We start from the raw sequence: 26,487 nt of genomic DNA, 5'->3' as shown, positions 1-26,487 counted from the left end.
AACATGTAGGTTCAATTGGCACTTCGGAAGGCAAATGCAATATCTGCATTCATTTCAAGAGGGCTGGAATGCAAGAGCAAAGATATACTGCTGAGGCTGGATAGGCTTTAGTCAGGAGAAAGTGAGGTCTGCAGATGCTGGAGATCAAAGTTGAAACTTTATTGCTGGAACAGCACAGCAGGTCAGGCAGCATCCAGGGAACAGGAGATTCGACGTTTCGGGCACAGGCCCTTCTTCAGGAATGAGCAGAGAGTGTTCAGCAGGAGAAGATAAAAGGTAGGGAGGAGGGACTTGGAGGAGGGGCGTTGGAAATGTGATAGGTGGAAAGAGGTCAAGGTGAGGGTGATAGGTCGGAGTAGGATGGAGGCGGAGAGGTCAAGAAGAAGACTGCAGGTCAGGAAAGCGGTGCCGGGCTGGAGGGATTCGGCTGAGACAAGGTGGGGGGAGGGGGGATGAAGAAACTGGTGAAGTCCAAGTTCATCCCCTGTGGTTGGAGGGTTCCCAGTCGGAAGATAAGACGCTCCTCCTCCGACCGTCGCGTTGTTGTGGTTTGGCGGTGGATGAGTCCAATGACCTGCATATCCTCGGTGGGGTGGGAGGGGGAGTTGAAATGCTGTGCTACAGGGTGGTTGGGTTGGTTCGTCCGGGTGGCCCAGAGGTGCTCTCTGAATCGCTCCGCAAGTAGGCGGCCTGTCTCCCCAATATAGAGGAGGCCACACCGGCTGCAGCGGATGCAGTAGATGATGTGGGTGGAGGTGCAGGTGAATCTGTGGCGGATATGGAAGTTTCCTTTGGGGCCTTGGAGAGAAGTGAGGGGGGAGGTGTGGGCGCAAGTGTTGCACCTCCTGCGGTTGCAAGGGAAGGTGCCGGGAGTGGAGGTTGGGTCGGTGGGGGGTGTGGATCTGACAAGGGAGTCGCGGAGGGAGTGGTCTCTACGGAAAGCTGATAGGGGAGGGGAGGGAAATATATCCTTGGTGCTGGGATCTGTTTGGAGGTGGTGGAAGTGACGGCGGATGATGCGCTGTACATGGAGATTGGTGGGGTGGTAGGTGAGGACCAGTGGGGTTCTGTCCTGGTGGCGGTTGGAGGGGCGGGGCTCAAGGGCGGAGGAGCGGGAAGTGGAGGAGATGCGGTGGAGGGCACCGTCGACCACGTCGGGGGGGAAATTGCGGTCCTTGAAGAAGGTTTTAGTCAGACCATGTTTGGAATATTGTAAGCAGTTTTGGGCCTCATATCTAAGGAGGAATGTGTTGGTGTTGGAGGGGACCAGATGAGGTTTTCAAGAATGTTCCCAGGGCTGAAGGGCTTGTCATATGAGGAAAGTTTGAGGACTCTGGGTCTGTACTCAACGGAGTTCAGAAGGATGAGGGGGTGGTCCAATTGAAACTTACAGAATACTTGAGACCCTGAATACTGTGGATGTAGCGATTGAACTTTGAAACTGAGATGAGGAGTAATTTCTTCAGCCAGAGGATGGCTAATCTGTGGAAGCCATTGCCACAAAGGCTATGGAGGACAAGTCATTGAGTGTCTTTAAAACAAAGATAGATAGGTTCTTGATTAGTAAGGGAATAGAGGGTTATGGGGAGACAGCAGGAGGACGAGGTTGACAAGCATATCAACCATGATTGAATGGCAAAGCATATGTAGTGGACTGAATTACCTAATTGCACTCCAATATCTTATGATTTTATGGTTTTACCAAGCAATCTAAGACAACCAGGCAGATAGTGTTTGAGGCCCTGAAACTGCCTTCTTCACAATTTGGTTTTCCAGTTTTCCAGAACCTGATAACTACAGGCTAAACTAACATCAGTACTGAGGAAGCATTTAGAAATGTCAATTGTGGACAAAATTAAGAGTCACTTGAGCAAATGTGGACTAGTTAAGGAAAGCCAGCATGGATTCTTTGGGTACAAGTCTTGTTTATCTGTGTCAAATTGTACATAACTTGAGCTTTTTATTGAGGTAACAGGGAAGATTGATGAATATACAGAGGAACTGCAATTATCCGGCATTCAATTATCCAACAATCAGATTATCCGGTAAGGTCGCAAAGTCCCGATGCTTGGCTAAATTATATTATCTGGTATTCGATTATCCAGAATTCAATTAACTGAACGAAATATTCCCCATCTGTGTCCTTTGTATAATTGAAGTTCCTCTGTAAGAGTGTCATGACCTCCAAAACCATGCAATAAGATGTGCCACAACAAACTTGAATTATAGCTCATGGAATAAAAGGGAGACAACCTGGATACAAAATGTAGTGGTAAATGTTTTACAAATTAGAGAAAATTTTAAATACGAGTTTCCCAGAAATCGGTTTTATTACCCTGCTCTTCTTGATGTGTATATGGGCAGAATTTCAAAAATTGTTGATGAAATGAAATTTGGAAGTTTTGTGAAACATGAGGGGGAGAGCATAGAATATCAGAAGGAGATAGGCAGATCGGTAGAATGGGTAGACAAATGAAATTACAAAATGGGTTTCATTTTGCTCAGAAGAACATGGAGAGACAATAAAAAAAAGTATATTTCTAAAAGGGATGCAGGAGCAGAGGAACTGGAAGTGTACATATGTAAATCAGTGAAGGTGGCAAGACAAATTGAGAGAGCGCTTAAAACAGATATGAAGAGATCTGAAGTGAATTATCTAGGAGTGGAGTTCGATGTGAGTTGAGTCTTCCAGAAGTGAACTGTGTCATTACCTGTAAAGAAAAGCATTTGCAAGACTCTGGGGAAAATTATGGCAGTTTTGTGGCACAGCACTCATCCCTCTGGGCCAGAAACTCCAGCTTTGAATCACACCTGTTAGCCATGGAAGGTGCTTTTTTAAAATGGCTGTGCAGGTTATTACCAGCCTGTTAATTCTATCTATGCATTAAGACAAGTTGTGACAGTCAGAGCTTCCTTATCAGCCACATTGCAGAGGACTTCTCCACAAGTTTTGGTCGAATGGATGTCAGAAATGAGGAAGGGATAAATGTCAGATACAAAACTGGAAAAGGCAGGGTAGTGATGCCAGTGCCAAGGTTAGGTGAATTGCTGTTTCAGAAGTCCAGCACAAACATGAGAAGACAAATAGTTCCATTCTATGAAATGAGTGCAGTAGATATGGTCCCCTTGTCCAATAATGGGACTTGATAATATCAATATCTGATCCTTGTACTGTTCCATTCTGAGACAAATTTAAAATTACAGTCCTTACTGACTGAAAATTTAATTTCAAAAGCCTGCAGAAAGAAAGGCTTCAATTCATCAAAATGGCAAGTAATTATGTAAATACCATTCTCTTGCTCTACTACTGGCCTCTGTGAATTTCAGCTTTGATATCTGAGTAGAGTTGATGGTGAGCACTCATCATAGAAATTATTAGTCCTAATTGAAGATTTTGGCACCAGTTATCACCTCCTGTCATTTTAATAATTTCAAGAGACATAAACGAATCAGAATTCTCAATATCTACTATTGCGGTGTGTATCCTTGAGTGCATTTTCACAAATACTCGACTTATCCACATATTTACAGATTGTCAGCAATGATTGTATTCCATGACATTCTGAACATCAGTTTATCACTGTTGTTAATTTAATTCCATTGCCATAATAAAACCAATTAACTTTCAAGTAACTCACTAAAATAGACCATACAAAACCCTCATATTAATAAGAATGTAATTTGTTAATTCACAATCTAATTAAGTTTTATTAAATACCATATTTTGAATCAGTGCTCATCTAATTAAGTAAAAATGTAATTTAGTATTTTAAAGTACACTATCAAAAGGGGAAATTTATGTACCTGGACTGAATCCTGCAGATCCAGTGCAACCTGTTTGAGCTTCCACAGTGGGTTAGTTGGGAGGCTGCGCATGTACCAGTCAGGGGTCTCATCCATAATAGCTGGAGCTGGGAGAAAGTGAGGACTGCAGATTCTGGAGATCAGAGTCGATGTGGTGCCGGAAAATAACAGGCGGTCAGGCAGTATCTGAGGAGCAGGAGAATTGGCGATTCAAGCATAAGCTCTTCATCAGGAGTGAGGCTTGTGGGCCAAGGGGGCTGAGAGATAAATGGGAGGGGAGTGGGGCTACGGGGAAGGAAGCTGAGAATGCAATAGGTAGATGAAGGTGGGGCTGAAGGTGATAGGTCGGAGAGGAGGGTGGAGCGGATAGTGGTGTGGTGAACCCACCACACACTCAACTAATAACTGGAGCTATCTGTCCAAGTCAGTCAGGGCATAGGCCACAGTCAGATCTAGGCATCAGCTCCATGAAATTGAAAGAGGGTTATTAGGGACCACTGGTGTTAGGGAAGTGCAGGTTTGAGACAACATGCTGGGATACAGAGAGGATCGTAATTGTGAAGGAGGGAAACACAACATATTAAGGAGGGAGACTATTGTTCATTGGAGGGCATGTGTTATAATGAGATGGATAGCCATAAATGGTTACAACCATCTTAACTTCAACAGAGGAGTATGCAGCACAATGATGAAATAGCTAAGCTGTAGGTCAAACTGATCACTGGGGGAAGATTAGAATTACCTGAGAGACTGTTCCAAGATGGATGAGGCTAAGGACAGGTAACCTTAATGGCTTTGTTCTTTAATAGCAATACATTTGCGGGGCGGCACGGTGGCACGGGGCGGCACGGTGGCACGGTGGTTAGCACTGCTGCCTCACAGCGCCAGAGACCTGGGTTCAATTCCCGCCTCAGGCGACTGACTGTGTGGAGTTTGCACATTCTCCCCGTGTTTGCGTGGGTTTCCTCCGGGTGCTCCGGTTTCCTCCCACAGTCCAAAGATGTGCGGGTCAGGTGAATTGGCCATGCTAAATTGCCCATAGTGTTAGGTAAGGGGTAAATGTAGGGGTATGGCTGGGTTGCGCTTCAACAGGTCGGTGTAGACTTGTTGGGCCAAAGGGCCTGTTTCCACACTGTAATCTAATCTAATCTAATTTGTTAATGTGCACTTGTATTGACAAGGATGTGTTAGCCATGCGATCTTTATGACCTCAGAAGCATTTAATTTTTGGTTCCGGTCCCATTATGCAAATGGTGAAAGACTAGTTGGACTTTAAAAATAATGCTCATGCCAAGAATCCCAAGATGTCCTTGCAGTGATGAGTCAAAGCACCAGACTGAAATATCGGCTTTTAGTGAAAACTAGGGATTCTGTTGGAATCGCGTGATTTTACACGTTTCCATTGTGCTTATGGCAAATATTTGTATTTCATCTGAAAGGCAGAAACTTTGGGCAGAATTTTCATATGAACCACTATTTGTGTGAAAAGTGGCCATTGGAAGTCGAGGAGATGGGTAAGATGGGAAGATATTAGGAGGGGAGCCCAGACTGTTCCTGATAATAGATGGACATCTCAGCAGTAATTAAACTATTTAAGTAGCATATTAAGGAACATTTCTTGCCCCAGTGACGAATACTCCATAACGAAAAGACTATAATATTACTCAGCTCTGCCCTGCCTATAAGGTAAACCCAAGTTTCCCAATGAGTTGTGGGGGCCACCTTTCCACAACTGATGTTTAAATGCCTCGCCCCAGCTACCCCAATAATACTTACACACCTTCTAAACACAGGCACCCTCTCTCTGGTGATACAGTCCCAACAATGGCCACTGTAAGTGGTAGCACTATTGAATCTGCTGAGCTGTCAGCTCTCGGATTAGGACTGGCACTTTTGGGGCCAGACAGCCATCCTCAATTGCATAGTGTCCCTAAAACTCATAGGCAAAAACAAGTAAACTGTAAGTGATACACTTAGTTATGAATGACAGCTTTTCTTATTATTTATTCATGCAATGTAGGCATTCCTGACTTGGCCATATTTATTACCTATTCCTAGTTGCCACCTGTGAAGTTGTTAGTGAGTTCCCTTCTTGAACTGCTGCAGTCCTTGGGAAGAAGATACATCCACAATACTTTTAGGAATGTAGTTCCAGGATTTTAACCCAGCAACAGTGAATTAATCTGGAGATGGCTTGTAGATTGTTTGCTGTAGACACAGCATACGCAGAGCTGAGGTCCACTTCTATTTGTGGTTCTGGAAATAGAACATGGCCAACAACACAAAGCTGAGCATTTTTTTTTGCACATGAAAAGAGGCCTGGAAAGGCTTTGTACCCTTTTCTGGTAGGGGATTCAAAACTAGAGTGCATAATTTTAAAGTTTAAAAGGAACCTGAGAGGCCACTTTTCACACAAATAGTGGTTCATATGTAGAATGAACTGTCAGAGGAAGTGATAAGATGCAGTATGTTTACAACATTTACAAGATATTTTGACCGTTACGTGAATTGGAAAGGTATAGATTTGGGAAATCAAGTCGACATGGACGAGTTGAACTGAAGGGTCTGTTTCTGTGCTGTATGACTGTATGACTTTATGAGGACGAAATCTAAATTTAGCTCTACCTTGTCACGATTTCGCTCAACCTCTCCACTGCTTCAAAATTGTCCTTTTGGCTAGTCTGAATTTCACAACTGGGTAGGCAGAAATTTCCTGGAAAAAAAATTGGGAAAACAAAACCACTGCCTTCAGTTCCTGTGAAAAGTACATCCTGCCATCCTCATTCTCAACCCTCCCCCAATAACTGTCTGAACCTAAACCAGGGTATTAGCAAATTTCCACCTCAGTAATATTATTCAGCTCTGCCCTGCCTACTCCAAGACCGACCTCTCATGTTCAACCTGTCATAAACCTGGTGCCATCCAAACCTCTTGCGTCTGGAATAGTTATGTCATGTGATGATGGTGGTGTCACTCAGGAAATGCAAGATGGTGTGGCAGTTTGCACTTTTTAAATGCATCATGCATCTGGATCTATGAATAGTGATTGTAGAGGTTCTAATTTTACCTTTCTGTCACATGACTCACCAGGAATCTGCTTGCTCATTGTTTTTTTTTAGATTAGATTACTTACAGTGAAGAAACAGGCGCTTCGGCCCAACAAGTCCACACCGACCCACATAAGCGCAACCCACCCAGACCCATTCCCCTACATCTAACACTACGGGCAATTTAGCGTGGTCAATTCACCTGACCTGCACATTTTTTTTGGACTATGGGAGGAAACCGGAACACCCGGAGGAAACCCACGTAGACACGGGGGGAATGTGCAAACTGCACACAGTCAGTCGTCTGAGGTGGGAATTTGTGGGCGGCACGGTGGCACAGTGGTTAGCACTGCTGCCTCACAGCGCCAGAGACCCGGGTTCAATTCCCACCTCAGGCGATTGACTGTATGGAGTTTGCACGTTCTCCCCGTGTCTGTGTAGGTTTCCTCCGGGTGCTCCGGTTTCCTCCCACCATCCAAAGATGTGCAGGTCAGGTGAATTGGCCATACTAAATTGCCCGTAGTGTTAGGTAAGGGGTAAATGTAGGGGTATGGGTGGGTTTCGCTTCGGCGGGTCGGTGTGGACTTGTTGGGCCGAAGGGCCTGTTTCCACACTGTAATCTAATCTAATCTAATTTAATCTAATCATGAACCCAGGTCTCTGGCGCTGTGAGGCAGTAGTGCTAACCACTGTGCCACCATTTGTTATGCCATGCAGTTTACAGTTTTGTAGTTAGGCAAAACTCCTTGTATTTTGCTTCATTCCAATAACACGACAAACAAGAATTGACTGAAGTTTACTTCTCCCTGTGTGATTTTACTGAATTCATTTTCAGAGTGTGATGATCATTGAAACCCACTGGAAGTAGATCAAAAGGGAGAGGGATGAATATGGCATGAAACAAGAAAGTACGCAAATAAAAGCAAGTCAAATGGATAATTTAGAAAATTAGCAAATGGGAATTTGGCTGTGATTTAATTTCTCAGTTATGTTTCCTGATTTTCCCTCAATAAAGCATGAGTGGCAAAGTACAAAGGATGATTTTAATACCTCAGCGGTGCCCCCTGCTTCCTTGTGTAAATCGCCAATTCGATCATTAACTTACCTTTACACTAAAGTTTTGCTATTTTTAAGCATATAGTGAACTTTTAGTGCCAGTCTTTTTTAATACACTCTCCTTGCTTCATATTTTTTGCTTCACCGCCCCTCACTTCTATATTCAATGTGCTTTTATTTGTATTTACTACCTAATAGCTGTCATAAATACACACATTTCTCTTCTATCTTAATTTCCATTTCCTTTGTCATCCAACATTTGTTCACCGCAACGTCCATTTTCAAGAGAACATTGTAATCATTAAGTGAGGAGGAGGACTGGCAATGCTCTATAATTTTTGTACCTGTCTGTAAATTCCTTGCAACTTTGTTCAACTACAACCTTGCAACTACTTAGTGATCCGTAGACTACACCGCAGAATATAATTACAATTCTACTGTTTCTTAGCTTTGGCCAGACAGATTTTGTCCTTGATTCCTCTTGGACGTTCTGTCTTGCCAGCACTGAAATGTGCCTTCAATCAACCGAGTCATTTCTCCTCCTTTTCATTCTTTCTTACCTTTCCTGAATACCTTGGATCCATGATTACTATTCCCATTCTTCTTTGAGTCAGGTCTCTATTGCAACATCATAATTCCTCATGGCAATCTGCACCACTTACTTGTCAATCTTATTTAACACATTCTAGAAATTCTGATTTAAATGCTATTTCTTTCTCTTTCACCCTGACGTCACCTATTGTCTTATTGCTGCCTAAACTGCTGCTGTATCTCATGTAGTGTTTCCTCCATCTCAGTATTCATTATCTTGTAAGTCTAATGACGATGTTAAGATGTTGGACCGGCAGAATGGCAGTAAAAAGTAGCGTGCCTTCATTTCATTTGCCTTTCAGAAATAAACTCACATTTTTTAATGCTCCTCAATTAAAAACATGCTTAAAAACTTGATAATAGTAAGAGATGGATCCTGGGAATTTTTTTTAAGGAGTGGAGAGACTGAAGGGAAAGTTAACAAAAAAAGAGTTAAAAGCTGTTGAAGACAGTGTAAAATTGATTTGTGTACATAATTGACAACCAATGAAAACAATGGAGGTAATTGTCCTAACCACCTCCAGATGTAAATACAAATCCAAGTTACTAAGGGGATTTTTTTTTCCCCAATTTGTTTGTGTACCTTGATTTCCCAAGAGTGACACAAATTAATCTGACTCATTAGTACGTATACACTACTCAATTTAACAAGGTTATGAACAATTGTAGAAACATCATTATAGTACTGTTGACAAATAATGCATTCAATGCATTACAGTGTTACAGTTTATAAAAGCATATTCCTTCAATTTTGCACTCTATATTTTTTCTGCAATTGATTAACTCTGCAACTCTCCCAGTGACTCACTGGTTTTCTGACACCTCATGCACTGAACCCACCTCCAGTATGAGATCCAGAATGTAAGAGGATTGTGAGCCATGTACACCACTATCTCCAATACATTGTTCATGACATACACATTAAAATGTTGTAAGGCCAGTACCAAACAATATAGCTCTTTTTCAGTCATGGAGTATTTCCTCTGGTGAATGTTGATCTTCTTCAAAAAGTAACCAACTGGCAGTTCAAGACCATCCTCATCTTCCGATAGGAATACAAATCCAACTCTTCATCTTTCTCTTTACTTTTCACTTTGTGCTGTGACTTACCACACAGTCTGAGAAAATACCAGGATATTTCTGTGTAAACTCTTCAGTTTCTTGGTCTTCCTTGGGCTTCTCTACAACAAGGGGTGTCACTCCCACCTTGGATCCTGCTAAATCATTCCCAAGAACAAACTGAATTTCTGGAACTGACACTCTGTCAATCACTCCCACTGTAACTTCCCCAGTCTTGAGTTGGCACTCCAACCTGATCTTATATAGGGGAACACTAATTTTCTGTCCATCTATCCCACAAATTACCACACTCTCGGGTAATAGATCAGAAAGAGTGCATATTTGCTTGTCCCTTACTATCAGCGATTAGTTAGATCCTGTATCTCTCAAAATTATAACTTCTTGACCTTTTCCACCTGTTCTTTCTGTGTAAACTTTATCCACAGAGGCAAATTCTTTATAGAGATCACCCACTAACTCCATACCCAGCCCCTGCCTGGGCTGTGCACTTTCCTGCAGTTACTTGGCTCTCCTTGGGGTCTCCTTTACTACCTTCACTAATACCACTGGCTTAACTTCTTTTACCATATCTTTTCCTACACTGCCTACCTCTAACAACCAACACTGTGGTTTTATGTGTCCCACTTTCTGGCAGTGAAAACACCTTTACCCAGTGCCCAGTCACCATCACTGTAACTTTCTGTGTCCCACTCCATTAGAGTGAAAACACTTGAGGCCTTTCACCTCCTTTCCACCCTCTTGGGCTTCTTTTTTATCCTATGGTAAAATCTTACCAGTGCTCTCTACTCTTGGTTTTGTTGCGTAGGATCTTCCCTTCTCCCATCTTCTATCCCTCACAGGATGAAATTCTGGCCAGAAACTTGTCTGATGCACCAAATGTACTCATCTGCTAATTCTGCTGCCCTTTTCACATCCTGAACTTTCTGTTCCTCCAAGTGAATTCTTAACATTTCTGGAAGTGAGTTTTTAAACTCCTCCAGCAGAATAATCTCTCTTAAATCCTCAAAGGTCCTATCTATTTTCAAAGCACGCATCCATCATTCAAAATGATTATGTTTAATTCTTTTGAACTCGACATAAGTCTGACCTGTTTCCTTCTTTATGTTTCTGAATTGTATTGGTACCAATTCATAAGCACTTAAAGTAGCCTGTTTAACTTCTTCTTATTCCTTGACACCGCAACTGACAATGCGGCAAATACCTCACTAGCTCTGCCAACCAGTTTAGTCTGAGCTAGTATTACCCATATATCCTCGGATCACTCCACCGGCCTAGCCAATTTTTCAAATTAAATAAAGAAGGCTTCAACACTTTTCTCATCAAAATATGGCAGAGTTTTGACATATTTATATATTTCACTACTGTCTCTTTTAATCTCCATCCTGTTAACTTGAGTTTGCGAAGTCGCAACTTATCAAGTTCAAATTCTCTCTCTTTTTGCTCATCTAAGAACCGTCTCTCTCTTTTCCCCTCTTTCTTTCTACCTTTCTTCTCTCTCTTTGCTCAGCAAAGAACCTCCTTTCTCTCTTTTTTTCCTCTCTCTCCATCTCTTCTCTCTCTCTTTCTCTTTCTTCTCCTTCTCTTTCTCTCTCCCTCTTCCTTTCCTCTCTCTCTCTTTGTTTATCTTGTAACTCCAGTTTCCTCAATTGAAATTTAAGTTTTTCTACCGTCGTGGAAATTAAATTGACTCAACTCAACTATTAGCAATAGCAAAGAAAAAGAACTTTTTTTTTAACTTCTGCATGCAGAGAGATCAATACACTTGGCAAAAATGCCTTGTGTAAGGGCACTTGAGCATAATTCAGATACTCTTCTTGTACCATTCTTATCACACTCCCAAGGACAAAAACTGGGAAGACTTGAGTTTTTATTTTTTTCATTCCCTTATTGTGGACATACTGTTCTTATGTTTTCCCTTAGCTTGAATGTTTATAAAGTTCAAGCAAAGACAAGCTGTCTCCTCGACTGCAAAGTGTTTGCAAAGTTCAGCACAGTATTAAATTTAGAAAAGCATTTCAGATTTCACAGTAAATGTTTAAATTTGTGTATTTTCCATTATACTTCCTTGACTGCACTTGTCTAATTCCCTTACAATTTCAACTTTACTTTTGTCCTTTGTTAAACCCAAATCTAATTTCTTTGCTAATTCTAAAAGTATGGCCTTTTTATTTCCTTCTAAACTTGCTTGGCAAATTTAGGAATCATTATCAAATCCCAGAACTTCTCTTTCAATTTTAAGAGCCATTTCTCTCACTTTTAATTTACTCAACCACAAGTCACCAAACTTAACCAAGTTGTCCCACCTACGTTTTATTTAGGACACTAACCTGCAAGTGTTTAAATCTGCTGGGATTTTTTTGTATCCCAGATCTATTCCAATCTGTCTAAACCTGTTCAAATCACGGATGCGAGTCCCCAAACTGTTACCACACGGGGTAAACCCTCCTGCTTAATTTAAACCAACAACTCAAAAAAAAGATTTATCACATGCAGTAATCTGTGAAAATTTGAGAGGCCAAGAACTATTTAAAGTAAAATTTAACAACTTTATTTCTTAAAGTATAACAGAGAATAATTAACTAACATTTGTTCCAACTCCTTCCTCTGACCGTTCCCTTCCACAATATTATTCATTATGATCATAGCTGATCATTGAAGTCAGTAATGTAATTCTGGCCTTCCTCTGTATCCCTTGATCCCTTTCGTCACAGAAGTAATAGCTACCTCTTTCTTGAAAACACATCATATTTTGGCCTCGTACAGTTTCTATTTTAATGAGTTCAACAGGCTCACCACTCCCCGAGACAAAATGTCTCCTCATCTCAGTTCTAAAGATTTCATCCCCTATCCTTAAACTTTGACCCATGGTTCTGGACTCCCACAACATCAAGAACACCCTTCCTTCATTCAACTTGTCTGGTCCTGCTAGAGTTTTCTGGATTTCTATGAGATCCCTCCTGCCCTCATTCTTCTAAACTCTAGTGGATACAATCCTAACCAACTCAATCTCTCCTCATACGTCAGTCCCATCATCCCAGGAATCAACTTGGTAAATCTTCACTGCACTCCCTTTATAGCAAGAACATTCTTCCTCAGGTAAGAAGACAAAAACTGCATCCAATATTCAAATTTTGTGGGACACCTAGGTTCTGTCCTCATTAATGACCCTGAGCTTTCAGTTGCTGTCACTTCAAAAAGCCGTTGTGTTTCCTAGCTAACTGTTGCAATGCTCCAACAAGACTCAGTGCATACTGGTAGAACAGCATCTGATTTTCCACTTGGGGACCCTGCAGCCTTCAGGACTCACTACCAAGTTCAATAATTTTAAAACATGAACATTTTCCTCTATGTCCTTGAATTGAATTAGTTTTATTGTCATGCGCACTCAAATAAGTGCATTGAAAAGTTTGCAATGTCGCCACATACTTCGCCATCATTGCTACAAGATACCCAGGCACAGAAATTAAAATACTTGGCATAAAATTGAAAGATTAGGAAGTAAAAGTCCAGCATACCAATAAAAAGGAAAAGAAAGTACTTGATTTGCAGTCCTTTCACCCCAATCCGTGCTAGCACCTAGTCTCCAGACTACAGTGGGCTTGAGACCAAAACTCGAGGCCTTGTTTCCAGTCTGCAAGGCCTTGCCTCCCCGTGAGACCCCGCCTCCAATTCAGGGCTTGCCTCCAGGACTCGCCTCCCCAGTACAGCCTCTGATCTGGGACTCGCCTCCCCACTATGGTGCCTGGTTTGGGCCTCACCTCCCTGCTATGGCCTCTATTCCAATACTCTTTATCACCCCCACACCCCTGGCATGACATAGACTGCTTACAACATAGTCAATCTATTTTCAACTACTTATGGTCCCCATTATCAGCTTTTCTTTCTCCCTGGCATACCATTATCCATCCCTTCATCTGCCTAACTCTCAGGGATCCATCTTCACCAATTCACTTATACCTTCCCCAATCCCTATCTTCAGTATATATGCCACATTTCTCTAGTTACTAAGCGTTCTGAAGAAAGATCATTGGACCTGAAACATTAACTCTGCTTTCTCTCCACAAATACTGCTGAATCACTCCAGCAATTTCTGGTTAGGTTTCACAATATTCCAGGTGTATCTCACCAATGCTGTATATTACCTTGTAAATTTATGACTTTACATTTTTCCTACTGGTGGGTGGTCTACAAAATATACTGTAGTATAGTGGTGAATCTATATTTTTTTCTTATTTCCATCTAAATAGAATCTGTCCTTGCCTCCTCTAGGATATGCTCCTTCTAAAGCAGCGTAACATTCTTGTTAATCACTACCGCTACTTTCTGTAATTTCTCCTTCCATATCTTTTGTGAACATCTTGTATCTAGGAATATTTGATGCCTAATGATATGCTTTTTGAGCCAGGTCTTTGATATCACCAAGGCATTTTATTCTCCCATGTCTAATGGCACATGAAGCTCACAAATCTTACTTACCACACATTAGGCATCCCCAATAATTAGGATGTGACCATAAGTTGGAATTATTTTGTTCTGTCTTACTATGAGCTCATCTAATGTTTTACAATGTTTAATGCTATCTGTCACTCCAAGTCCTTTATGTGCTTTGTTTTACATGACATTCTGGTTTCTAAACCCTGTCTGATTAACTTAGTCAAAACATAGTGCAACAATAAGCATTGATGTCCCTTTTATGATGGAATAGCTGACATTTACTGCCATGATGCATACATGAATAACAGCAACTTAGGTGATAGGCAAAGACTGGTACCTATTCAATTTCCTGATCACAGGTAGCTGCATTTGAGCCAAGCAGATACGACCAACCATAACAGAAGTTACATCTGCAGGAAATAATGTTTTGCAAATGATCTGGTATATAATAGAAAGAATGGAGCTGTAAAGATGTACAGGCCCAAAGAAATGCATCAAATTGAACATCATTAATCAAATTAATGTAGCATGCATTAATTTTATTCTTTCCTGGCCATCACATATTGATGAGCTGTAAATTTGCAGTGATTTTGCTGTGAACATTAATTGTTGTCTAAACAGCATGGAGGCACTGTCATTTTCAATGTCACATTTGTTGTTTGCAAAAAGAATGCACCACCACTGATAAGAATAACAAGATAATCCTTTTTTTTCAGACATCTTACAGAAGCACTACAGACAGCACTTTTCCAGAAGACTGTATGATACAGGAGCAGATTCAGCCCATTCAGCCCATCGAATCTGCTCTGCCTTTCAATGAGATTATGCTAGATCTAATAATCCTCAACTCCACTTGCCTGCTTTATCCCCATAACCCTTGATTCCTTTACTGATTAAAAATCTGTCCAGCTCAACCTTAAATATACTGAATGACACAGCTTCTGGAGCACCTGACAATAAATGATTCCGCAGACCCTCTTCTCTCTGAGAGAAGAAATTTCTCATCTGTGTTTTAAATGTGTGAGCCTTTATTCTGAGACTATTACCTCTGGTTTTGTTAAGGAAAGATATTAAGAGATATGGGCCAAAGGCAGATACATTGAGTTAGGCCACAGATCTGCCATGGTCTCATTGATAATGGAATTAGCTTGAGAGACTGAATAGCCTCCTCCTGTTTCTATGTAAAAGGAGGAGTGGGCTCTGTGTAGCCCCCTCCTTTACAAAGTTGGGTTCCTCAATCAGGCACTGAGTGGCTTTGATCATGTGACCTCAAATCTTGGCAGGCTGCACCCAAACCAACATGGATTTACAAGGTTCACACCATATGGGTACTTCTCACCTCCACCTGCCGCTAGGGTAATACTAGTGACTGCAGGGTGAAGCCTTTGAGTAGTAAAGTATTTAAATTGTGTCTACTTTAGGACCTCATTTGGCAATGGGACATGGATGCCATCAACATATCTTGAAGCATAGACTTTATTGGGATGGAGACAGGAAGGTGATTGCTCCACCATCCACCACCTTTCCATTCAAATGCCCTCATTACCAAATTTATCACGAGGAGTGGTTATGATTCCAGTTGATGGCAATATTGGAAACTCAGATTCCAGAGTGAAACCTGACTTGATAGACAATAGGTTTTATCTTAATTACCATGCCAATCAATCACTGAACATGTTCACACAAGATTGCTCATGTACTTTCATCAAAAGAACATAGGGTTATTATACAAGTGAAAATAAAAACAACAGATATAATTTGCAAAGATCCAAACATTAAAAAAAAGAAAAAATTAACCCTTTGACCTTTACAGACACTCAACCCCAGTGAAGTATCACCTACATCTTCACACTTTAACTCTAATTTGTTACAATGTTGCACGTATCTCCTGTCAGCAAATTTCCACACATTCATCACTTACTACTCTCTGCACCACGGTCTCTCCCCAAGATGTAAAGACACAGGCTAACTCATTGTCATTCTTCTACTCAACTTTTACCAGCCCTGCCTACTTGGAGTGCTACAGCAACTAGAGACTTTTTTCCAGCTCTGATGGTCTGGAGACTGCCAAAATTAAACTGACCCTCCACTGGTATGGATCTTCGCTCTCTGAACTGGACCTACTATCTACTCTCCACTTATCTGTCTCTGAGCATAATTAGCAAACATTTCAGCAATTTTATCACCAAGTGGTGTGTTTAGTTCAAATGACATATTTTCTTGCAAAAGGCTTTTTTGACCCAAATGCTGAAACAATTGAGTTTCTGTCTTTGAATAAAAAGATCAACTTACCTTCACAGATTTGAAAGTGAAAGAAAAACATTTTCCTCAACTTTAGAACATAAATTTCATTATAATGTATTATATACTTTTATCACCGTGGTCATAATATTCTGGCCAGAGTTTGTCAAACAGTTCTGATAATCCTGCTCCATTTAATCAAAGTATCAAAGAGTCACTTTTGTAGTTACAGAACCTATAATTGTTTGGAATGGAGACAATGGCATTATTTAGAGATTCAAGAAAAATCAGAAGTTCCTTTGCATTTACCTCACAATATATAATTCAAAAACAGCCCTCACAGAGACATCAGGCAGGTCTCTTACCTACCTTTGGGGGAGGCAACAGTCTTGTGGTACTATTGCTGGACTGTTAATGCAGAGGCACAGGCAATGTTCCAGGTGTCACAAAACTAGCCCCTTTTTTTTTCTAAAAGCTTGGCTCAAGGAGACTCTGTCCTTGATTTTTTTCAGAAGTGTAATAAACCAGACTGGGCTCCAATCTGTCTGATTTGGTACAGAGATGAAAAGGATTTTGAGAAGCCTTTTGTTTATATGTGAACAGATGAGACTTCAGGCCAAAATGGTCAGGTTTTTAGAAGTGACCTGTATAAAGAAAGCGGAGTGTGGTCAGCTCTCTAGCTACTGAGCTGAGCCGTTTTAGTTCAGTCCTAAACTGGTGAGGTTCAATAGGGAGCTGTTTGGAAACTCTCTCTCTCTCTCTCTCTGCCCTTCAACTTCAACCTGTAAGCATGTGTTCATTTATACTGGTTTTTAAAGGGAGCTTGCTTATTGGGACTGTTGTGTATATTCAGAACAGCATAAATAAGTCTAGTTGGATCAGTTGAGTTCTGTAGGGGTTCTTTATTCTGTTCTCTGTGCTTCATTGTGTACTTTTGTGAATAAATTTTTGTCTGTTTTAAGATCTAGTAGTCAACTTACTCCGGGTAATTTTCACTGTACACTTACTGAAATGAATTGCAAAGTTATGGTCTGAGCTGCCTGCTTAAGAATGTTTTGAGTGGTCTGGCTTAGTCCATAACACAGGGACACAGGTTTAAATCCTACCATGCAGATGATGGAATTTAAGTTAAGTAAAAATCTGAAATTGAGTCTAATGATGACAATGAAACCATTGTCAATTATCAGAAAAACCTGTGTAGTTCATTAATGTTCCTTTGGGAAGAAAACTGCCATCCTTACCTGGTCTGGCCTACATGTGACTCCTGACCCACAGCAAAGTAGTTGATTATTTACTGCCCTCTGGACATTTAGGGATAGGCAATAAATGTTGGCCTAGCCAGTGACTTCTTGTGAACAAACAATAAAAAATATTATGGAACTTGTATGTATCAAACAGAACCAGAAGATGTGAGAAATATAAGGCAGAACCTGGAAAATTCAGTACAGTTAAGAGGTTGGGAGAAAATGTTTTAAAATTCTAAATCATAGCCAGTTTATTCCATGATAATTAAAAACTAGGAGCTTGATAATATTAATTTTGTTTGGGAGTTATGGATCTGATAATATGGTGCTGGTCATGAAATAAGCCATTATTAGCAAGTTTTGAGAAAATTTGTAGCTCAGGTTGAGGTTCAGGGTGTAGGTTTGCTCGCTGAGCTGGAAGGTTCATTTTCAGACGTTTTGTCACCATACTTCGTCCGGAGGTTCACTGAAGATATTACCTAGTATGGTGACGAAACGTCAAAAAATGAACCTTCCAGATCAGTGAGCAAACCTACATCCATAAGCCAATATGTGAGTTCACATCAATCTTTAATTGGTACATAATGCATGACGTATTATGGGTACTATAGACTTGGGGAAACAAAATAATTCACCATTTGCTGGTTACTCAGTTTGATGCTATCATTGTTCTGAATATGGTGATAGATTATGTCTCCACTGAGGAATTAGCTATTGGAAAGTTAGAGTCAAAAGTGTAAGTGATTCAAACCTTCAAGCTTAATTTAAGTAATTTCTGCAATCTTTCTGAATTTTGTGGAGTGTTGAGAATATGGATGTACATCCTCCCTGCTGCACTAGATAAGCCCTTCTATGTTGGCTGTGCTGGGTCAACCAAGTGTGGAGTAAGCATTGGGCCACTCAGTAATAAATTGGGTTTCTAATAACTCAATGACCCAGTACGTTTTAATCAGCTGAACTGTCAGCTACCTATTTGTTAGCTATAATATTGGCCCATTCTGTTTAGAGTTTTGAAAAGTGATCTTTTGTTAAGTCTACATACTTTTGATTTGACGTGACTACTTTTAATTAATGCAGGCTTTTAAAGATCTTCTGAAATGTTATGTTGATGTCAGTTTGATTACTAATAATTTCCTTTCCAAATTCATAATAGCCTTCATTATATTAATAGCCTCCACTTTTGTCAGCTGATGAGTTAATCTGTTTCAACTTTATCTATCATGTTTTCAGCATCAAATTGTGCTTCTCTAAGAGCCCTACTGAACATTTTTTGTTGACATCAGTTTAATTAGGCTTCTTCAATTATTTGTTGCAACTTTAAACCACAGTTGGAGTTTTGTTTGTTTAACTTACTTTTCAAAGTAACTTTACAGTTGGTTGAAAATTTGTACAAGATTTAAAATCAGTCGCAAATTTTTCTGGTGAAGTGGTAGTGACCACCTCCGGCTTAGGAGGTCTTGATTCAGGTCTTTTCGGCTGCAGAGATGTGTCATAACATGTTTGAACAGGTTACCTTTTTTAAAAAAAGACGCAAAAAAGCCAAATAGGATTGTCAAAAAGTTTGCTTTTTCCCTGCAAATGTATAATTGTGAATTATGCATATTTAATACAGAGAGATTACTTCAAAGAATTGATAAGACGATAGTTCTCATGTCCTTTCCAATCTATCACAATTCTGTGGTGGGGAAAAACTAGCAACATGAGTTGATATAGCTAATTTCAATGTTGGTTTTGCTTGTGTCAGGATCACAAACCCACGGCATCATTATATTATGCAACCAGTAGCAAATGTTCGCCTCTCATTCCTGATGAAGGGTTTATGCCCAAAACGTCGATTCTTCTGCTCTTCAGATGCTGCCTTACCTGCTGTGCTTTTCCAGCACCACACTCTCGACTCTGATCTCCAGCATCTGCAGTCCTCATGTTCTCCAACCATTAGCCTAAACCAAAGTAAGCTTGCTAGATTTGCTTGGGCAAAAGCAATAAAATTGTGTCTTGATCTGTGGTTGATCTTTCCAAATCCAGGAAGTTTACTTTGGGTTGTATTGGCTGTATGAAACTCAATCTCAGACACTGAATGAAAGTGGACAAGTTCAATGGAAAACCAGTCAAGGTAGCCAATGTTGGTCCACCAGTACAGGTTCACATTCTTAGATGATCATTCATAACATTTGTCTTTGTTTTGTTGAAGTAGACATAATGTTAAATGACAATGTTTGTTAATGATTCTATGGTTTGTTAATGCATTATTTGATGCATTATGCCAAACAGGCCAGAATTATGTGCTATGTAGCTGACCTCAGCTCGGTTTGCTGTCATTTAATATTCTTTGATAACTTCAGATGGAGAGTGTGCATTTGTGGGCATACTTTGCACACAAATGTGTCCATTGTCAAGTAACATTACTGTCTTGGCTCACAATGGAAGTCTAATCATTTACACACGATACTAGAAGACAGATCTTTTAAAAATTCTGTATTTAATTCTTGTATCACCAAGTCCAAATTAATAGCCTTAAAGGCATCTTTCAGAATCACAACTGTAACATTTAAATTGAAGTTATTGCTTCTTCTGGCACAGTGGTAGTGCCATAACCTATAGCTAGAAGATCTTCTCAAGCTCCAAGGGCACCAATAGTGTGTCAAAACCTATCCAAACAGGGTGATTAAAAATACTTTTATTCTAAGTTGAAGCTCTTTGGCTAAAGGCATCGAAGGAATGGACTATTTATTTGAGTTGTACACTATCAGTTTCCATATCACCATCTATGTTTATTCCAAATCTGATGTAAGATCCCTCTGAATAAGTATGATTTTCTGGCTGCTTCATGCAAATAACTCACTTTAAACCTTTATACTTGTTTTCTTACCACACACAAACCGTGTTGTGCAAATATGATTACAGCAACAGATCTTGTCATAAGTCAGTGCTTAAATCAACTAAATTGTTTCTGAGAGTGAACCACAGTCCAAGTAGTTTAAATCTTTAAACTTTCCAGTCTCCAGTGACTAACTAGATCTACAATCTATAGAAAGTAACCACTGTGTGTTTATTGTACGTGACAGCTATCCCCACTAAGCATTGTATGCCTGTGCATGTGTTGCTATAAAAGTGACAGGATGAATTACTAAGCGTAAGGTTAATTTCTCCTGTGCAAGTAATGTTCCCTTTGTATCATAACTGATGAGATTTTGGAAAGCTTTGACGTTTTATCAGTGTGCCAGCTGTTCCATCACTGCATCACTTATTATTCAAGGCAACTTGTCGAATCAGTTACTGTCATTTCTCCCTCTCTCTCCATCTCTATTAGGAAACTATTGGAATGCTGCCTCATTCAATACACCTTCATCCTATCTGCACTTCTCAACTTTCCATGGAGAGACCAGTGCTGACATCTCATTTTACTTCAAGACCTCAGTTCCTTATGGAGTATTTCTTGAAAACTTGGGCAACACAGACTTTATCAGGCTTGAGCTGAAATGTAAGTTCTGCAAAAATGCAGATCTCTTTTGACTATGTAGACAATAGTTAGATATAATTAATTGGTAAGCATCATTAATATTTCTGTGTTACTATAAGAATAAATATAAATAGTATTAAAATTAACTACATAAAGGTACCTATAACAAGTACAAACAAAAGTTTAATCTAAAGGATGTCCGTATAAATTATGTCCATAACACATTGATGTGGTTGTACTAAAATCCTGAAGTTAATGGGAACCAATTATCATGCTTCATTCTCAAGGACTATTGCGTAACTGTACAGTGCAGACATCAATGTAATACTGCAGCTGGTTTGGCCAGAGCTCTGACACCACCTTGAGGAGGTAATCTGCCACCACTTTGCTAAAACTCTAGCTACAGCATAAATATAGCTTTCCAATTTAAAACATAATTTTAAATATTTTAGTGTTACTGCAGAACATATGGAACAGTCCACCAATATTTTAAAACGTATACCAAAAATTTTGCGGCATATAGATCATAGAATCACTACATATGGAAGCAGGCCATTCAGCCCATCGAGTTCACACAAAATCTCTGAAGAGCATCCCACCCAGATCCAACCCTCTATCCTATCCCACCCCACTACACAATTCCAGTAATCTTACATTTCCCATTGATAGGCCACATGACCTGCACACCCCTGGACACCATGAGCAATTTAGCTTGGCCAATCTACCTAATCTGCACATTTTGGACTATGGGAGGAAACTGGAGCATCTGGAGGAAATTCACACAGACATGTGGACAATGTGCAAACTCCACACAGATAGACGCCCAAGGCTGGAATCAAACCCCGGTCCCTGGAGCTGTGAGGACCTTTCCAACTTAATTTGAAATATTTCAGTGTTGCTGCAACGATATTTTAGAGAAATATACCTAGAATTCTGTTCCATGGTATTCTCGGACCAAAACTATCTCAAGCACACAATATAACATTACATCTAAAACTCTTTATTGTGAAAAGTTCAGGATTCATGTTTAAATTGTGTGACCGAGAGGACTTTTCACCTTCAGTCAGTTTGTAAACCCTTGTAGGATGAGCCTTATGATAAATTCCAACAAACAACAGAACTCTGTCCCATCCATCCCTATTTACCCAGATCAAATGAACAGTTGACAAAGATTGAAGATTGTTCATACATGATGTTTTATAAAAATCTGTAAGTTTAGAAAAGCTAATTGTTTTTACACATTGCTGGCCGGTCATCAGCAAGATGAGGCATCAGAATCCTCAGAATGGAATTTCATTCTCATAGGATTTCAAAGTGTTGGCAGAATACCATTAATCAAATAACAATATGACCATTTTATTTCTTCTTCATGAAAGATACTTTAATAGGAAACATTTCTGTTTACAAATAGTAAACACACAGTATACCAAGGTTAGAAAATGTAAAGTTAACGGAAAAGTGATATATTAGTAATGCCATTTATTAGGCAACACTTTATTTTCACAGGAACTAGGATTTGGGTAATGGGGTATGGATCCTATAGTGTATCTATCAGTGGCATATTGTCCCAGTCATTGCATTTCTGTAGTTCCTCTCGGACTCTCTTGAATAGGCATGATGACAACTTGTATTACTGTATTATTTAAAGAGATGTTCCAAACATGAAATTTGCTGGATTTTGGAGTTGGGAGCAACACAGAAGGAAATATGTGTGTTCAAAGACTGCGCATTGTTTCATGGCACCTCCTTCAGTGTGATGATGTCAGCTAATGGGAGGGAGAAGCCTACCAGCAAAACAAATGAGTTGTGGTTGGAGGTTGTCCATAAAGCCAGCAACAGTATTGTGGTGCCATGCTCATGGACTCAATGCCAAAAGTGGTGTAATGTCTAAGTAAGGCAGGAGAGATAAGTTCAGAGGTGGGACTGGGTGTCAGCAGAGTCTCACTATGCCTGGCTGACAGAGATGATGCGATGACAGCCTCTCAGGCTACATGGTGACAGACAAAAATATAAGACAGTGCCATGACACATAACACTCCTTCTTGATGACTTGATGTCATGAGTGAATAGAACATGAGTACTCAAAGCATTCTTGATATTTCCAATTCATATCTTTAATCTCCCAGAGGGCCTTCAAGCCACTCAGTGGAGGTATTCTGAAAGGCTGCCCCATCATACGATTCATGCAAACTATGCACCAACTCCTTCTATGGAGCTCATAAGGCAGATAGCTTTGTATGCACTTGCAGGCTCAACATCACAAGTGAGCAAGAGCAGATGGTCTTGCAATGATAAGCAGAGCAATGGAGTCAGAGACTGCAACACTCTCCACGTTCTGCTCAGCTGAGCGTAGATGCTGTGTTTTGTGTTCCATTGACAAACATGATACTTCGATAGATCAGCACAGAATGTACAATTTACCAGCAGGAATTCTAGCCACATTGTACATGATTGCAAAGAGATTCAGGGAATCCTTCTCAAGTATTAATGTCATGAAGTTGTAGATTTTTATAATATCATCTTTGTCCATGGAAAGAGTGGCACTCAGCATACAGCAGCAGACATGGCAAACAAATAAGAGCATTCAAACACTCAACAATCATCTGCTTACTATGACCACTATCTTAACTAAGATGAAGGCTATTCTATTGTTTATTACTCCACTGATCCACAGAAATGCATGCTTCAACTCACTGCTAGTGGGGAAATGAGGATCGGCCATGAATGGAATGATGTTAAAAAAAGGACTCAGCTCCAAATGCTTCAACTTCTTACACATTCCCCATTCCCTCCAATACCCAGACAAAAACCACTTAACCTGATGTCAGGGCCTGATGAAGGGCTTTTGCCCGAAACATCGATTTTCTTGCTCCTCGAATGTTGCCTGACTGGCTGTGCTTTTCCAGCACCACTCCAATATAGACTCTGATTTCCAGCATCTGCAGTCCTCACTTTTGCCCACTTAACATGATGTCCTAGTGACCAGTTCAGCCGTTGGTAGCGTAAGTGTGGGTTGAACAGTCTTTTGCAAAGTATTCACAGGATGTGGCACCAAGAAGGCAATCGAACAAAAACAATTCAACAGCCAGATCAATGACCTAAGAAATCTGTCTCTATCTCTATTATTAGAGGTTACACCATCTAAAAGTGTGATGGAAAGCAAAAATAAAGATCAGCAGTTGCACAAGTTTAGATTGTTATCTTGTTTTTTGGAGATCCACAAGTGTATAGTTTCTTTCTACTTTGTTCCTGTGTCACACATTTTTGGCTGTTGCCTAACTTCTGGCCTTTTAACTTGTCATGAATAGTAAAACATGAATTGGTGCCAAGTAATGGGTATCAGTTATAGGAATCTTAGTTATGTGTCATATTGCTTTTTGTGGGAGAGTAGTAGAGGTGTGCAATTTGTGGGGCATTGTGTGTGGAGACTGACTTTTCCACGTGACTGAGGAAACCCAGGTAAGACTCAAAATAGCAAAGATGTCTGAAGCACTCTGGGCAGCGATATTCACCACTGCTGGTGCTTCCTCTTTGGATTTGTCAGACAAGGTTCTGTGCTCTGTGTCTTGATCCTCCTGCAGGGCCAAACATTGGTATTTATGAAATACAAAAAGCACAGGATATCAAGCCATTTTGAAGACCTTGACTGATGCAAACTGAAGAGTACCCTGAATCTCCTAAGCCACATAAACTTGATCTTGTAGCACATCAATCACTTACTCAACGGCACATCTTTTTGTCATGTATCTACAATTGTACCATTCCTGGGCGTCTTGATTCAGTTCCTCGCTGCTGTCATTGAGCACATTTTAAGTGGGTCACTCTTGACTCTGAGCAGCCAGATGATGTCTCTGTTCCTTGATGTAAAGTGATCAAGGAGGTTGGACTATTGCAGCTTAAAGGTAAGATGGCAGACACCCAAGCATCTGGATAAAAAGTATTTTGTGGTCACACACCAACTGTATGTTGCAGTTGATGAATACTCCTGGGTGATTTGCAGGTGTCTTGATTGCTATCTGTGGCAGTTAATGCTGCCCTGTACCTGTGGAAAGTCAGAGAGAGCTGAAAACCAATTGTTCTGGTTGACATAATTGCAGAAAAGGGCTACATTATTGGCAAAATAGCAAACAGTCACTTGGATGGTGGATTTTGTGGCTGTTGAATTTGAGATACTGTAATGTCTCAGGTAGAGCCTGGTAGGATTCAAGACAAAGTGTTTTAGGGCAGTGGTGACTGTCACAGGCCGCAAATGTCTCCTGAAATGAAATGTTGAACATGCCAAACAAGGTCTCAGCTAGCACAGCCATTGACCCTCCTGTGAATTGTATCTTCTAGTGGAGCATCTCCAGTGGAGCTGCAGTCTATGAGGAGCAGACTTTTGCTGCCCCTGTGATGCCCATGCTGATACTACTGCCAGTAGTCACCTTCGCCCTCATCTGTAGACTGAAATAAAACAAAAGAGCAACACCCATGCTGCCAGGATAGATCAGAATTCCAAAGTGGAGATCAATTGCATAAACCCCCAAAGTCATCCAAGTAATATTGCAGCATTTACTGTGAACAAAGCCATTCTCTCACACAGGAAAGGAAGTAGCTAACTGTAAGGTTTCATGCTTAGTGATATATTCTGTTACATCTTCAATTCCTCAATTGCCATTATGTTCTTGTATTCTTCTCACAGGCAAGTTTCAAGAAGTCTGCAAAACCCGTAGGCAGACAGCTACATTGCAAAAGTCATGTTAATATTGCCTCCAACATTGAAATTGATGGCCAGCCTCCCCTAGAAAGTTGCTCATGTGCAACTGAATGCATTGTATTTAATACAAAAGTCAATGGTTTGAAACTAGCTTCCCAAAGTGCTATCATTTTCTCCAGTTTTACCTCCTCCCAAGCATTGCATCCGACCCTAAATTCAAGCATTCCTGCCCATCCTTTCTGATTATTACTTTAAACCTGCTAGCATCCAGTGTGCTTGTCACTGTTACTGACAGAACTAGCGTATTTGCCTTTTAGCTTTAAATGACTAAAATTATATTTAGTGAGAGAATTGCAATTGTACAGATTCTCACAGCAATACAAAGGATATTCTCTTCACTGTAATCTTCTCAAATCTATCATAGAAATTAGAAATATATACAAGTCCAAATGGAGTATGAGCCTCATTTCTCCTACATTTTACATTGTGAAATGATAACATAAGTAAATGGCCCTTAGCCACTGGATTTTTTAAAAATGGGTCATTAATGACACTGATTCATTCTTGACAGTTTATCCACTTAGCTGAACAATGAAAACTTGCTGTGACATACAAGATGGCTATTATAAATGAAAGGAAAAATCCCTGAGGCAGCAGCATTGAAAATGTATTGTATTTATAAAAAGAGCATTGCCAAAATAAAAGCTTTTTTTAGCTTTATTGTGAGGATTAAATAAAGGAAAGCACTGATAAATCTGTCAATCATTTTCAAGACAATTATGTCATATACAAGGGACATAATTCATATAATCAATTTATATATTTATAAACAAA

The 26,487-nt window shown here is 40.2% G+C and overlaps 1 protein-coding gene across 1 annotated transcript in view; it reads left to right on the top strand.

Annotated features, from left to right (window-relative positions):
• Positions 1–26,487, top strand: part of LOC122550254 (contactin-associated protein-like 2) — a 2,045,475-nt gene that overhangs the window by 1,718,601 nt on the left and 300,387 nt on the right. Inside the window, exon 16 of the mRNA XM_087987230.1 lies at positions 20,808–20,978. Within this exon, the coding sequence (XP_087843356.1) occupies positions 20,808–20,978 (171 nt within the window). The remainder of the gene's footprint in view (positions 1–20,807; positions 20,979–26,487) is intronic.

This window comes from Chiloscyllium plagiosum, unplaced genomic scaffold, assembly GCF_037043375.1.
Source record: "Chiloscyllium plagiosum isolate Xiang-an unplaced genomic scaffold, Cpla_swu_hap1 HiC_scaffold_5, whole genome shotgun sequence".
Taxonomy (NCBI): Eukaryota; Metazoa; Chordata; class Chondrichthyes; order Orectolobiformes; family Hemiscylliidae; genus Chiloscyllium; species Chiloscyllium plagiosum.
Note: the sequence above shows the minus strand (reverse complement) of the source record. Positions and strands in the feature narration are given on the sequence as shown.